We start from the raw sequence: 15,634 nt of genomic DNA, 5'->3' as shown, positions 1-15,634 counted from the left end.
CTAGTTCTGCTGTGGAGCCGCAACAGCTCTGCAGCAGTGGAGAGATTATTTAGGCCTTATTCTCACCCCAAACTGGGTCACTGATAAGAATTTTAACAAAGGACTCTGAATGTCATGTCTGTATGTCTTGCTAAAATGTTTAAATTGGAGCAGTTTTATTTCATCAGTTGACAATGCTTTGCACAAAATTGTTTGGTTGTATACGCTATTTTTTTATGTTTGTTAGAAAAAACCTGGATTGATTGACTTTGTCTTTATGTAGTCTAAATTTCGGTTAGATATCATGCCTTTGTTTGTGTAAGTTTGCTGGTTACATAAACTTGTATATTTGCAGCTTTTCAATTGTTTTTCTTGCTGGCACATAATTAAATGCAGTGTCTTGTTTACATTGTCAGTTGGGCTTGTATGGTGTGTGGGTGGAGAAACATTCTGACAATCATGCTTTGAAAGTAGCTAAAACGTAGTGCACTACTTCTCAAAAAAGTAGCTAAAAAGTATTCACTATTTTATCTGGAAAGGTAGATAAATTGTAGTTAGCTACAAATTTTGGGAAAGTAGCTAGTAGCTCACTACTAAATTTTCAGTAGCTATCCCAACCGTGTATTCAAGCTGGATTAGTTTTACCAGAGGAGGTCTGGTAACATGATTTGTACATGATGTGACTATTTGATTTGTAAAGTATCCATGCAATTTACCTAAATTACCCCAAATAGCTTGGATTAAAACATGCTGACATTTACCTTAGCATTTGGCAACAGGTGCCACACTTACGAACAATAACACATTGACTGGCTAAATGACAAATAATAAAAAATAAAAAAAACACAATATTGTATAAGAGAGGAAACCTTACATCTCATTTCAAGTATACATAATATACAAATTATAGGTAGGTAATTTGAAGGTAATTTGCTGACTTGAAAAATAATAAAAAAAATAAAGGTAAAACTAATTCAGCTCAAACAGGTCTTAACTAAGATATGAGATTTGTTCATGCAAAATCTTAACACAAGTATATTTTAAATCTTGCTGTAACAGATAAGTGACAATTTATGTTCTTTATTGAATAGAAGGTTTTTTTGCCACATGGCAAAAAAAGGTCAAGAAAACATTGTGATTCAAGACCATAAAGACAAGCAATGCTGTTGCTATTCTATAAATGGATCCATAAATGGATCTAAAACATTACCTCTCCAGTTAAGAGAAAATAATTTGGACCATTTTTCTTTTGGAATATCTAACTGTGGCTGTTTCCTAGTGATTCCTTTTGATTGAAAAAAAAAATCCCCAGGTATTTGATATATATGTCAGACCACACTAACAACCAAAATGCCTTATTTTGTTTCTTGTTCTATTAAACAACCTGATCAACTCCAAATCCAAGGGTAATGAGGTCCTTTGTTTTGTGTTTGTGGTGGTAAAATATTTGCATATAATTTATTATTGTATATAACTTATTATATATATATATATATATATATGGAAACGTGGCTGATCTGAAGCAACTCCAAAATGTATCCAATTCCTGACTGATGAGGAACATTTTGCCCCTCCAATGACCCTCCTATATAATAATGAGATTGGTATTTTCAGGTGTGAATCTGTTATAGTCATTCCCTGACTTATGAAGCACAGTGACCTCACTCATTAAATGTATATTCTCTATCCTTTCACAATGTGTTCAAAACTTCACCATTAACATTATGCACACACTACAGTAAAACTAAACAAATTGACTTAGAATTCTAATAAACTCACCTTCAAATAGTTGCCATTGATGTAAGTGCTGAGAAAGTCATCCTCTGTTGATTGAAGGCAAACTCTACTGTGTGTGTCTGAAACATTGACATGACAGGTTATGTAAAATTACATTTAAGTAGTACCTAATTTATTCTATTTAAAAAAAATTTTTTTTAAAGTTTTGGAAGGCACAAACTGTAATTTCATGTAGGGTCCAATTTAATCAAAATACCTCTATTTAAAAGACATTCTTCCTTGTAAAACAGTGTATGTTGTATGCAAAGCACCTCCTGGACCCAGCTTGTGATTAACTCAAATAATCACTCATGTTTACGATTGTTCACAAGGAGGAGGTACTGGCACTTTAGTAACTTCTGTGTTTGTCCAGACTACTGCACTTTAATACCTTACAATCTATGACTATGCTTTGTCAGCATAGTATGTGTAACCTTTGTGTCATTTGTCAGACTTGAAGAAAGTAGGCTAGTTTATTATCACTGAAGAATTTGTGAGAATATCAGTGTAGTGGAACAAAAAAATTCTTGTCATGAAAGAAATATGTTTCTTGAATCTGTGTGCCACTACTGTTGGCACCCCCAGAAGCTCTTAAGAGTAAAATGTATTTGAAGTATATGCCAGAAGAATGCCTCTGCTGTGAAGGACAAACAAACTCAAGCGCCTACAGTTTGCCAGACATTACTATATCTTTCAGTGGGACTGTGTTCTATGATCAGATGAGACCAAAATACAGGTTTTAGGCAACAAACACCAGAGGTGATTTTGGCATGGACACCATGATACCCATGAATAAAAGCATCTTATCCCCACTGTGTTGTTTTTCTTCCAAATGCCCTGGACAATTTATTCACATACATGGTGTCACAGACTCCAAGTACAAGTAAAAATAATATCAAAAGCTGACTGCCTTAGCCAGCATGCTTAAACTGGGAAGCTTTTTTTTAAGGTTTTGCCTTGGCCACCCCAGTCCCTTGACCTAAACCCCAAAGGAAACCTGATGAGCCGAATGAGTCCCTCTATATTGCCAAAAGTATTTGCTCATCTGCCTTCACACACACACACACCCTTTGGACCACCCTTTGCAGCTATAACAACTTCAACTATTCTTGGAAGACTTTCCACAAGTTTTAGGTGTGTGTTTATGGGAGTTTTTGACCATTTTTCCAGAAGCACATTTGTGAGGTCAGACACTGATGTTGGACAAGAAGGCCTGGCTCGCAGTCTCCACTCTAATTCATCCCAAAGGTGTTGTATCAGGTTGAGGTCAGGACTCTTCCACACCAAACTCACTCATCCATGTCTTTATGGACCTTGCTTTATGCACTGGTGCGCAGTCATATTGGAACAGGAAGGGGCCATCCCCAAACTGTTCCTACAAAGTTGGGAGCATGAAATTGTCCAAAATGTCTTGGTATGCAGAAGAATTAAGAGTTCCTTTCACTGGAACTAAGGGGCTGAGAAACAACCCCACACCATAATCCCCCCTCCACCAAACTTTACACTTGGCACAATGTAGTCAGACAAGTACCATTCTCCTGGGAATCACGAATCCCAGAGTCATCCATCAGATTGCCAGATAGAGAAGTGTGATTCATCACTCCAGAGAACACGTTTCCACTGCTCTAGAGTCCAGTGGTAGTGCTTTACACCACTGCATTTGATAGTTTGCAATGCGCTTGGTGATGTAAGGCTTGGATGCAGCTGTTCAGCCATGGAAACCTATTCCATGAAGCTTTCTATGCACTGTTCTTGAGCTACTCTGAAGACCACATGAAGTTTGGAGGTCTGTAGTGATTGACTCTGCAGAAAGTTGGCGACCTCTGCGCACTATGTGCATCAGCATCCGCTGACCCCGCACTGTCATTTTACGTGGCTTACGTTGTTACGGAGTTGCTGTTGTTCCCAATCACTTCCACTTTGTTATAATACCACTGACAGTTGACTGTGGAATATTTAGTGGCAATGAAATTTCATGCCTGGACTTGTTGCACATGTGCCATCCTATCATAGTACAGCAGGAATTTACTGAGCTCCTAACAGTGACCCATTCTTTCACAAATGTTTGTAGAAGTAGTCTGCATGCCTATGCTGCCAGCATTGCTGCAGATGTTGAAGAAGTGGGAGGTCAGCCTGTCAGTGCTCAGACCATACGCCGCACAACGCATCAACTCGGTCTTCAAAAGGAAGCCTCTTCTGAAGCTGACACACAAGAAAGCCTGCAAATAATTTGCATAAGACAAGCAGTTCAAGAACATTGATTACTGGAACCATGTCCTGTGGTCTGATGAGACCAAGACAAACTTATTTGGCTTGTCCACCATGTGTGGCGGTGCCCTGATACCAAGACAACTGGCTCATGATCTTTGGCCCCTTAGGTGGCACTGCATTAAAAACAGGCATGATTCTGTAATGGAAATCATTTCATGGGCTCAGGAACACTTCTAGAAATCATTGTCTGTGTACACAGTTTGCTGTGCAATCCACAAATGTAAGTAAAAGCTGTATCATGCAAAGAAGAAGCCATATGCCAACATGATACACTGCTGTCTTCTCTGGGCCAAAGCACCTTTAAAATGGATTGAGTCCAAATGGAAAACTGTTCTGTGGTCATATAAAACAAAATTTGAAATTCTTTTTTAAAAACCATGGATGCCATGACCATGTGCCAGGTCCATCCAGCTTGTTATCAGCACACAGTTCAAAAGCCTGCATCTCTGATGGTATGGAGTTGCCATGTCTATGGTGTTGGCAGCTTACACATATGGAAAGGAACTGTCAATACTGAACGGTATATAGGTTTTAGAACAACATATGATCCTCTCTTTCATTTAAGGTCTTGAATATTTCAACGCAAGACAATACTAAATCACATACTGCATTCATCAAAACAGCATGACTTCACAGAAGGAGAGTCTGCTCGGCCTGCAGTCCAGACCTTTCACCAACAGAAAACATTTACCGCATCATGAAACAAAATCTGGCAAATAAGGCCCAGGACTGTTGAGCAGTTAAAATCCTATATCAGACAAGAATGGGACAACATTCCTCTCCCAAAACTTCAGCAATTGGTCTCCTCACTTCCCAGACGTTTATCCTTTGTATTGACTTTAAGGAAGAAATCTACACAAGATGCTATAAGTTCATTCATTCACCCTATCTTCCGGTTAATGCCACTACTTCTTAGTAGCATGTTAATGAGCCCACTGATTGAATCCATCTATCTTGCTGCTGGTTATCCTTTTTCTCTTTTACCTTCAACTGTTCCAAGCATAACTGTTTTTTTCAATAAACTTCTTCAGACTCCTAAAGATAGTTTTCCAGGAATGAAGTGAGAGGTGAGGTCTGATTTGGTCAAAGGTCCATGTGCTTGCTTTGTTTGCAGTCTAAGGTACACTTCACCAAGTCTTTACCGACACCAAGTTTAAAGGGATCCATATTTTTCCTGTTTTAAATTTTGTCTAGCTTTCCCAATCCATAAAGAACCAGAGAACAGTCTGGATAATTATGTACAAAAATACAATTTCATTAGTTGGCTGGAAGGCAACCAACATCCAGCTCAGGTCAGTCACCAGAGACAGAGCCAAGGCAGCAGGCTTCCAGTGCACATGAGTTACCTACCAGCTACTACTCGTTTCAGCTTACAGACTGGTCTATGGAGGAGTAGTATGCAAATCTGCCCCATGTGCCCTACCCCACCTCCATCAAAAGGGACTTTAAATGTCCTTTAAGTTGTTAAGTTATTGTTTGTTGGTTCAGGGTGTCTCTATGTGCTGTTTGTGTGTAACTGTGTCAGGGTGTGGGTTTAGTTAGTGTGGGTTAAGGGTCTACCATAGAGAGGAGTGGTATGACTAAAGGGTACCTTCCCTGCTAAACAGTCTGCTTTTCATGTGCCTTCTCTGTGGGTGCTAGCAAAGAGCCCTTTGTAACAGAAAACATGGTCTCTTCTTTAGCTCCTTCTTCACCAGACTGCTACAATATTGTGAATATATATTGTTTTGGAATTTCGGAACCTTCCAAGAATCCAAGCCAGCAAAGCCCTTTCCAAGATGCAAAGTGAGAAGAGGCTACATTCAGCACTTATGTTTTAGACAGCAAGAGCAGCATGGGTTACAGGTGGAGCCAGGAATGAAATTGCAGTGACATTGCACAATTGTGCCCCTGCACGCACTCACCTGGCAGCCTATGGTCAGTGTAAATACACTCTCAGATGAGTGCTACAGCTCCACTCCAGACATAGCATTAACATGCTATTTTATTTTTCTCTCTCATACTACACCTATCTTTAGTGGACTGAGATCTCCCTCATAAAGCAACACATAGAACCCAATTAGGACACCCCATGACTTCTCGTCCAGTCCTACCAATTTCAATAAATTGCTATATATTTGATTTTACAGATCTGCAATGGACTGGCGACCTGTCCAGGGTGTATCCTGCCTTCCTCCCGATGACAGCTGGGATAGGCCCCCCCGCAACCCTGAGGGAGAAGCGGCTTAGAAAATGGATGGATGGATTTGATTTTACATAAAAATCTAGCTGGATTGTGATTTATTCAAGTAGGCTAAAGTATAACTCCAGTATAAATCCAGGCAAAAATTAACTGACCAAGGCATTTGTAGTGCCCTGCCTAAACTAAAGTTGAAAGCACAAGGGTGAGCTAAACAGGACATTCCACACATGAGGAGCAAAGACTTTAAAGTCCGTGTTCTCCTAATTTATCCAGCATTTTAGGAGAAGAAACAGCACTGTTATTTTGGCAAAGGCATGGCACAAGGTACTAAACGCAGAGATGCAAGTAATTGGGACACACTTTTGAGAAAAACACTTTTTTATGAATTATTTTATGTTTATGTGAAATAATAATCTGAAAATCAGGAGGTTTTTTTCATAGCTTTTGCTTATCGTAACTAACTGTTCTAGTAACACTGGAGGTGTCATGTTGCCTTATGAATACTACTCTTCAGTAAAGTATACAATTTTTCCAGCAAATCACATCCACACAGTGATCAAAAAACAAAGCAGTAATACAGAGATTCACATACTGGAAATCAGCCACCTTAAACAAAGGCACTGATTCACTGAGACAACTGAATGAATCTAACATACTTTATTAGTCTCAACATCATTTAGATGCTTTATCAAACAGATGTTTATTTTTACCTGCTAAACACTTACCAAGCAAACTAACACATCTTGCTTCAGTGGCTCATTTGAGAGTCTATTTGGGTTATAAAGGTGACTTTCCACTGAAAGACGAGAGAGTCTTCAAACGTGCTATTATATTAAATAAAGTGCACAATTTTTTTCTTTATTCACATTCAAGCTGAAATTTTTTGGAATAATTTTAATCAGATTTAATTTATTAATAATGATACATATTACAATTTAAAATGCTGACAAATGAATATTCTTGAATCAAGCTTTTACCTCTTCTAAATAAAATACTCACTTGGCAGGATAGTTTTGTAACGATTCTTCCTCACGACACCTGGGATATTGAATTCCTTTGGGTCCACAAAGTTCATAGGCGTCTCCTATTTAAGCCAGAACAGAAAAAGAAACACAGAGATAACGACACTAAATTTGCTAAAGGTCATGAGCATGTGTGTGTATATATAAAATATATATATTTTCATTCATTCATTCAAGTTTATTTGTATAGAGCTTTTTACAACGATGTCACAAAGCAGCCAATACACCAATCAGGCATAACATTATGGCCAACTTGTTTCTATGCTCATTGTCCATTTTATCAGCTCCACTATATAGGTTCACTTTGTAGTTCTACAATTACAGACTGTAGTCCATCTGTTTCTCTGCATACTTTGTTAGCCCCCCTTTACCCTGTTCTTCAGTGGTGAGGACCCCCATGGACCCCCACAGAAGCAGGTACTATTTGGGTCATGAATCATTCTCAGCAGTGCAGTAACACTGACGTGGTGGTGGTGTGTTAGTGTGTGTTGCGCTGATCTGAGTGGATCAGACACAGCAGTGCTGCTGGAGTTTTTAAACTTTGTAAGAACATTTTGGAGAAGGCCCTTTTCTGTTCCAGCAGGACTGTACCACAGTGCATAAAGCAAGGTTCATAAAGTCAAGGTTGGAGAATTTGGTGTGGAAGGACTTGACAGGCCTACACAGAGCCCTGACCTCAACCCCATCGATCTCCTTTGGGGTGAACTACAATGGAGATTACGAGCCAGGCCCTCTCATTCAACATCAGTGCCTGACCTTACAAATGCTGGATAAAAGGGTAAAAATTCCCACAGACATCCTCCAGAATCTTGTAGAAAGCTTCCCAGAAGAGTGAAAACTGTCATAACTGTATATTAATACCTATGGATATTAAAATGTGATGTCATAAAAGCTCCTGCAGGTGTGATGTAAGTGTAGCAATACTTTTGTCTATGCTAAGCGTGTGTTCAACTATTCACCTCAGAATATTAATATATATATATATATATATATATATATATATATATATATATATATTATTTTGGATATTATTCAGTTGAACCAAATGTACTGAAGTACTAAAATTATAATACAGTTGAAATAATGTACTTCTGAATATGGAAATGTATGTTAATGCAATTGCATAATGTAATAAATCATTCTAAAAAAAAACACAATTGATGATATATATGGGTTCACTAGGACTAGATCCCAATGACAGGTAGGGACAACAATTTACAGAATGAACCTAAAATGGAGAAAAACAGGAGTTGGCAGGAGAGGTGATCTAACAAGCTGGGCACTTTGTAGGATACAAAGTAATGGTTTCTTGAGAGCGAAACCCCCTTTTAAATAGGCATCAATAGAGATTATGGATAGAGGGTGAAGCCTTTACTAAGGGCGTCTGGGGGCATGTTTCCCCAGAAGGATGTGTTTCACCATAAACCTTTAGAATACAGATAGGTGGAAAATTGATCCAAAAATGACTATTTGTTTAAGTTTCCAAGATCTGTTTCTTCATAGTATTTTACGAACAGAACCTTTACACCATAAATACATCTGTCCACTTACACAGATCAAAGATTTTAAGTATTAAAGCCAAGCAATGATACCTCCTTTCTTTTAGATAAGCTGCAGGTTCTAAATGTGTTTTTTCAAATACAGAGATTAGAAATTGGTACAGTCTCAGTTTGTGTAACCAGATTTTGTTCAGTGTGATCTGTTTGTTTCTTTTTTAGTCTAGGTGACATAGTCATAGTGACATGACTGCACAAAAATTATATTTTCTAATATTTATATTTTGGGCGGCACGGTGGCGTGGTGGGTAGCGCTGTCGCCTCACAGCAAAGAGGGCCTGGGTTCGATTCCCCGGCCGGGTGACCGGGGTCCTCTCTGTGTGCATGTTCTGCCCGTGTCTGGTGGGTTTCCTCCGGGTTCTCCGGTTTCCTCCCACAGTCCAAAGACATGCAGTGAGGTCAATTGGACATGCTAAATTAACCCTAGGTGTGAGTGTGTGAGTGACTGTCTGTGTCTGTCTGTCTGCCCTGCGATGGACTGGCGACCTGTCCAGGGTGTATCCTGCCTTCCGCCCGAAGACTGCTGGGATAGGCTCCAGCACCCCCCCGCGACCCTGACGGAGAAGCGGATTAGAAAATGGATGGATGGATGGATGGATGGAATATTCATATTTTATTTAGTCTCAGAAATAAGGAATATATAATAAAGTAATAACACTGCTTCAAATTCAATATTGATGAAAAAAAAAAGTTTAAACAAAGAGTCAAAGATAACTGGTGAATAAGAATGAGCTTAGCCATAGACTGCAGAGGAAGGCGCAACACGGCAAGGAGGGGCATCTAGGACAATGACAGAGCTAGAATTGGCAGCAGAGCACAACTGAGGAGGACAGAAGAAGTAGTGAGAGGTCCTAGATGAGAGCCGGCGAGGACGCCTGAGCAGCGACCAGCTGAGAGGACATGCCAGCGGAGCAGTGTGGCATGGAGGTATTGGTCACGGCTCTCCAGTAATGATTTGAGTTGACTTCGGAGTTAAGTGTAATAGTAATTGTGGAACATGCAGCGCTCAGTCTCTCTCTGCTCTGGCACTGCTCTGGGAGAGAGGATACAGCTCCAAGGGAGGACTGGTGGTGTGCATGGCCAAGAGCGTTTACTGGGACAGTGGTTAGACTTTCACTGGCCGCTTTTGTAGATCCCCAAGAAGATTTGGACCTTTAAATAGGGCTGTGTAGCATTCTGCTATGAAGTAGCATTCAGTTGTGTCATTTTGTAGTGGCCGGTGAGGTTTTTTGACAATATTGTTGTCTACCATGTACTGGAGATGTGTGGCCGTTGGTGACCTGCCTGCTTCCCGTGCCACTTCAGTTAGTGCTGGGAAGCAGTGCTTTACTTCTGCTGGTTCAATAAAAGATTCATTCCTGCAAGCACTATGTTTCTGTGTCTATTTGCTTCACAGAAAACACAATATGTATCCATTTCCAGGGCTAAATAATAGTTAGGGCCTAACAAAATCCATGTTTTTAGATCCACAACTCAAGTGAAGTCAATACTACAATATGTACAGGACTGAAATTGCGTTGCTCTCAGAACCCATGGTGTAACAATAACATTAAATAGACAGTAAACAGGAAAAATGTAAATTTAACTAGACACTAAATAAACACTAAACACTAATCGTAAAAATAAACAAATTGCTGTACCTCCATTCTAGCCATTTAAATGAGGGCTATGCACATACTGTAGCCTGCGGGGATGGCTTCATTTAGACTAAAGTATTCATCGGGTCTAATCCATGTTTCTGTGAGGCACAGAGCATCAAAGTCATGATCGGTAATAATGGCTAGCGAGCAGCTTCAGGTTCCCTCTAAGACTACCAGGTCTGGTGCCCTGGCTCCCGGTATACAGTTAACTGCTACTGGCACCCCTAAGGGAGAAGCTATTTTCACATGCCATAAAGTAAAATCATCTATTACCAGAGTTCTTTCAACAGGCGTCTCAGAGGGTCTCTCACTGGTAGACACATGAGTGAGAGATGAGTTGTGCTCGCGTGGGGTAGCTTTAGCTTTAGCTTTGCGGCTATGGCACAGAGACACCACCCATTTGCCCCGATGTGAGGGCTCTACTGCTAAAGCTGAGGGCATGCTAGCTTTTCCTGAGGCACTGGGAGCTTCTAACAGCAAGTCTGAGCCCTGCTGGCTAGCCCTGCTCTTGCGACTATAAATTTGCGTATGCACACCACTAACTGTATAATCTTCTCCGTCAAGCACAAAGCTAACTTACACTTCTCACAAACAAAGCTAGCAGCACTGCTGTCACTAGTGACAGAAAGAGAAGCATAACTAAACATGCTGCACTCAGAGCAAAGCAACAGCTCACAGTCTGCCATACTGATACTCATGTTGTTTCATTGGCTGAATTTGAAGTCCATTGAGATTTCGTGAATCATGAGAAAACAAGTGACTTTCAAAGGTCAGTGGTTATAATTAATTGTGACTAATATGCAACAGCAAATTGAAAGACCAGCAAAATAGAGAGGAGAAAACAGGAAACACTCCTGAAAGCAAGTTTGAAAAACAGGAAACTATGTTTTTCTAGTATGCCAAGTGAATGGATGATGCCTGTCATGAAGAGCAACAAACTAGTAGAGCAAGTTTTCACTGTGAATGCAATTAGCTCTGATCAGCTGTCACCTGCTCATTATTAAAGATGGAGATGCATGCACAATGAAAGAAACATAAATTCCAATCAGAGCATTCTCATTATATTTGCATGGCCATGAATTGGATATGCATCAGATCTAAGACCACATTTGTCTCAGGTTGGGTTGAAAGCATCAAATGTGTGTGTCCACACAGCTCTAAAAACATCATATTGTGTGGTTTAAATTAACTTCATCTTACTTCGCTAATTAGCCATAGGCTAAAACCATGCCCAATGCAGTTTAGGCTAGCTATGCGGTGAATAAGTTTGAGGGATATATACCGTAACCCTTACAATCAATAAAATTACATTTATCATTTACATAAAACATACCTGACCTCCACTTCTAAGTGATTCTGCCAAGGATTTATTTCAGGAGCTAGAGATAAACTGATTGATGACCACAGATAGTGCAGATAGGGATTTTTTTTTCTTTTGTAGAAACTGAAGCAGCATATGGTGATGCCTCGTTTTCTGCCCTTTATCTCAAAGATCTTGGAAAAAAATGTGGCACATCAATTAAATTCCTATTTGCATAGGAACCACATACATGAAAAAATTTAGTCTTGTTTTAGGCCACATCATAGCACGGAGACAGCACTAGTGAAAATTGTCAACAACCACTCTATCTTACTAGATAGACTAGAAAATCTTGTAGGGGTAAAAGGAATAGCTCTTTCTTGGTTCAGATCTTACCTCACTGATCACTACCATTTTGTAAATGTAAACAGCGAATTGTCTGTTCTTGCTAAAGTATGGAGTTCCACAAGGCTCTGTTTTAGGACCTATATTATTCACATTATACACTCACCGGTCACTTTATTATGTTCAGTTGTTTGTTAACACAAATAGCTAATCAGCCAATCACATGGCTGCAACTCAATGCATTTAGGCATGTAGAGGTGGTCAAGACAACTTCCTGAAATACAAACCGAGCATCAGAATGGGGAAGAAAGGTGATTTAAGTGACTTTGAACGTGGTGTGGTTGTTGGTGCCAGACGGGCTGGTCTGAGTATTTCAGAAACTGCTGATCTACTGGGATTTTCACGCACAACCATCTCTAGGGTTTACAGAGAATGGTCCAAAAAGAGAAAATATCCAGTGAGCGGCAGTTGTGTGGACGAAAATGCCTTGTAGACGTGAGAGGTCAGAGGAGAATGGGCAGACCGGTTCAAGATGATAGAAAGGCAACAGTAACTCAAATAAATAAATAAAATATCTGAGGAATGTTTCCAACACCTTGGTGAAAGAATGCCATAGAGGCAGTTCTGAAGGCAAAAGGGGGTCCAACCCTTTCCAATAAAGTGGTCGGTGAGTGTATATGCTACCACTGGGCACCATTATCAGTAAACACAGCATCAATTTCCACTGCTATGCTGATGGCACAGTTATATATCTATCAACCAAATCAGATGATAAACTTCAATTTAGCAAGACTTAGGACTGTATAAAAGACTGTCGAGTAAGTTTCTGCAACTCTACTCAGATAAAACAGAGGTTCTACTTCTTCATCCAAAAGCTGCTAGAAACAAACTGTCAGACATTAGGCACATCTGTAAATCATGTTGGTGTTGCGATAGATTACGATATGTCTTTTGATGCACATATAAAAAATATTACTAGAATAGCTAGTGCACTGTCTCTACAGCATGCAGAAAAGCTAATTCATGCATTTATTACATCAAGGCTGGATTACTGGAATGCCCTGCTGTCTAAATGTTCCAGCAAAAGCCTTAACAAGTTTCAGTTAGTCCAGAACGCTGCAGCCAGAGTTCTCACAAGAACCAGAAAGTTTGATCATATCAGCCCAATTAGGTTTGCATTTTTGCCAGTTAAATTTCACACAGATTACACAATTCTTTAACTGACATGTAAAGTTTTAAACAGCCTCACCCTTCAGTACCTGAATGAACTTCATCTATGAACCATCACACCTACTTAGATCACAAGGTGCTGGCTTACTTTTAGTACCTAGAACTAATAAAGTTACATCGGTGGTACAGCCTTCTCATACAATTCCCCTCGGCTTTGGAATAATCTTCCAGTCAGTGTCTGGGACTCAGATACAGTTTCAGTCTTTAAGTCTAGGCTAAAAACCTACTTGGTTTAGTCAAGCCTTTGATAATTAGTTTTTCCTGTTAGACAAAAGGTGCAGATCTGGGGGTTCATGGAAATAGAGTATTACAGTGAACTGGGAATGCTGGTGCTGTCGTCCTGCCGCTCTCACGCATTCACTCAAGTTTGCTGACTGTGAAGTGGAGAGGTGCTGACATCTCAGGGAGCCCTCATGTCTCTGTTACCTTTCTGGTTTATCTCTTTTAGTTAGGCTTTAATAACTAGACCTGCCGCGGAGTCTCTGCTGCACTCTTTTAAAACTGTAAACTGTGATCAGTTGCTCTTTACAGAACTAACTCTCCGTGTGTTTTCTTTTTTCTTTGCTGAGTTGAATAATTGTCCATTCTGTGCGACCTGATGCTGCTGCTTTTTCTGCCTTGACTGGGTGCCCAATGCTTGCCAGCCTTCTAGACTGGTTTTGCCACCATGGAGCTTCTCACTGTACCACACTGTGCAAACCTAACCTGCATGAACTGACCTTTCTGTGCTGCTGCTGCACAGACTAACCATTGCTTATAACCATTGCTTCAGCTGTTTTTCCCTGTTTCTGTATGTTAATATTTTATACTAACACTGTTCCCCTTCTGAGCCTGGCTGCTTTCAAGGTTTCTTCCTCTTGTTCTTAGGGAATTTTTCCTTGCCACTGATGGCACTGGCTTGCTCAGGGGGCGGTTTGGATTTTTCTTTAAAGCTGCTTTATAAATAAACAATAAATTAAAAAAAGCGCTATATAAATAAACTTTAACTTGACTAAAAGTTGAGGACTTCAATTTCATTTGTATTTTCACAAGAGAGACTTTATTTATTTTAACGACATACATTGTTGCCGGCATTAACAGAGGCGTGGTTTAGTGAAGACAGTCTACAATCGCATGGCAGTAACTACTCAAATGTCACATAGTCTACATGCCAACTACAGTGGTAAGCTCCTTAAGAGATTTATAAGCTGGAATGTACAGGGTCTAAACAGCCCAGCAAAAAAGGCAAAATTTATTCACGTTTAAAATAATTAAAAGCAGACATTTGTTTTTTTTTAATACCCCCTTTACACACATGCAAACGATCACAGACCAGAATAGTAGGCACGTTATAGTGGGTGAAACTGTGATTCTGACACATGTAACAACTGACAATATTTATGGCTCTTATTCATTACAGAGCAGTGCAGTAATAGGCAGAGATTTTAGTTGTGTCCTCGACCCTATATTAGACAAACAGAGCCAAATTTATATATTCAAAACATGTATATGCAAGTATACAGAAAGCTTTAATATAGTAGATATATGAAAACAGCTTTGTCCGTCAGGCTATTCATTTTTTCTTCCTATTCTCAAATCCTACTCCAGGACCGAATATTTCCTCCTAGTGTCGATCTCTGACTATCCAATGTTTTATCCCACTCAGTTTGTTCAAACAATTAGACCCCATTCCTCTGGAACTATAAAATACCACAGATATCTAAGAAACAGTAAACTGAAGTAAACTGAAGGCAGAAGTTGGATTTGGTCTACCTAGTTTTAAACTATACTATGGGGCAGCCTTCCTCTCAAGGAGGAAATTAGGCTCTGCACACTTTCCATCTAACTGTCCTGCATGGTTGTCACAAAAAAGGTCTCTCTACAATAAAACCACCCTTCTTGCCATACATAATAGCCCTAATAAAGTAAATCATCATGCAATGCACATTTTCTCATAGGCAGTGCTCTTAAGATATGGAAGCAGTCCAAGGCACATACATATGATATAAAATTTATTAGGGATTTATAGAGGTTGTAAGTTTACGTAATTTATGGAAATCCAGAGAACATACAAACTTTCTGTCTCGTACTTGTAAGTTGCAAATTTTTGTAAAGTCAAATCTGTCTAATGTTCAAAACATTTCTACATATAATACAATTGAAGAAATATATCGATTTAATCCTCTGGACCAGGAGACTGTCACCAGTTTTTATCAAATATTATTAAGGCACATAGATACCAGTACACAGTCGATTAAGCTTATATGGAAAGATGAGTTGGGACTAGAAATAGAAAATGGGAGCTCTGTCTGAAAATATCCATAATTTCTCAATAAATGTAAGACATAATTTAG

General features: G+C 39.5%; 1 protein-coding gene across 4 annotated transcripts in view; it reads right to left on the bottom strand.

The window, feature by feature from the left end:
• ptpn5 (protein tyrosine phosphatase non-receptor type 5) overlaps positions 1-15,634 on the bottom strand; it is a 124,823-nt gene that overhangs the window by 52,495 nt on the left and 56,694 nt on the right. For all 4 annotated transcript variants that reach the window (XM_037534703.1, XM_017709546.2, XM_037534704.1 and 1 more), the window contains 2 exons: positions 7,208-7,292; positions 1,759-1,835 (listed from right to left, as the gene is read on the bottom strand). In XM_037534703.1, the coding sequence (XP_037390600.1) occupies positions 1,759-1,835; positions 7,208-7,292 (162 nt within the window). The remainder of the gene's footprint in view (positions 1-1,758; positions 1,836-7,207; positions 7,293-15,634) is intronic.

Source organism: Pygocentrus nattereri, chromosome 25 (genome assembly GCF_015220715.1).
Source record: "Pygocentrus nattereri isolate fPygNat1 chromosome 25, fPygNat1.pri, whole genome shotgun sequence".
In the NCBI taxonomy this organism is placed as follows: domain Eukaryota; kingdom Metazoa; phylum Chordata; class Actinopteri; order Characiformes; family Serrasalmidae; genus Pygocentrus; species Pygocentrus nattereri.
The sequence above is the reverse complement of the archived record's forward strand: the minus strand, read 5'-3'. Positions and strand labels throughout refer to the sequence as shown.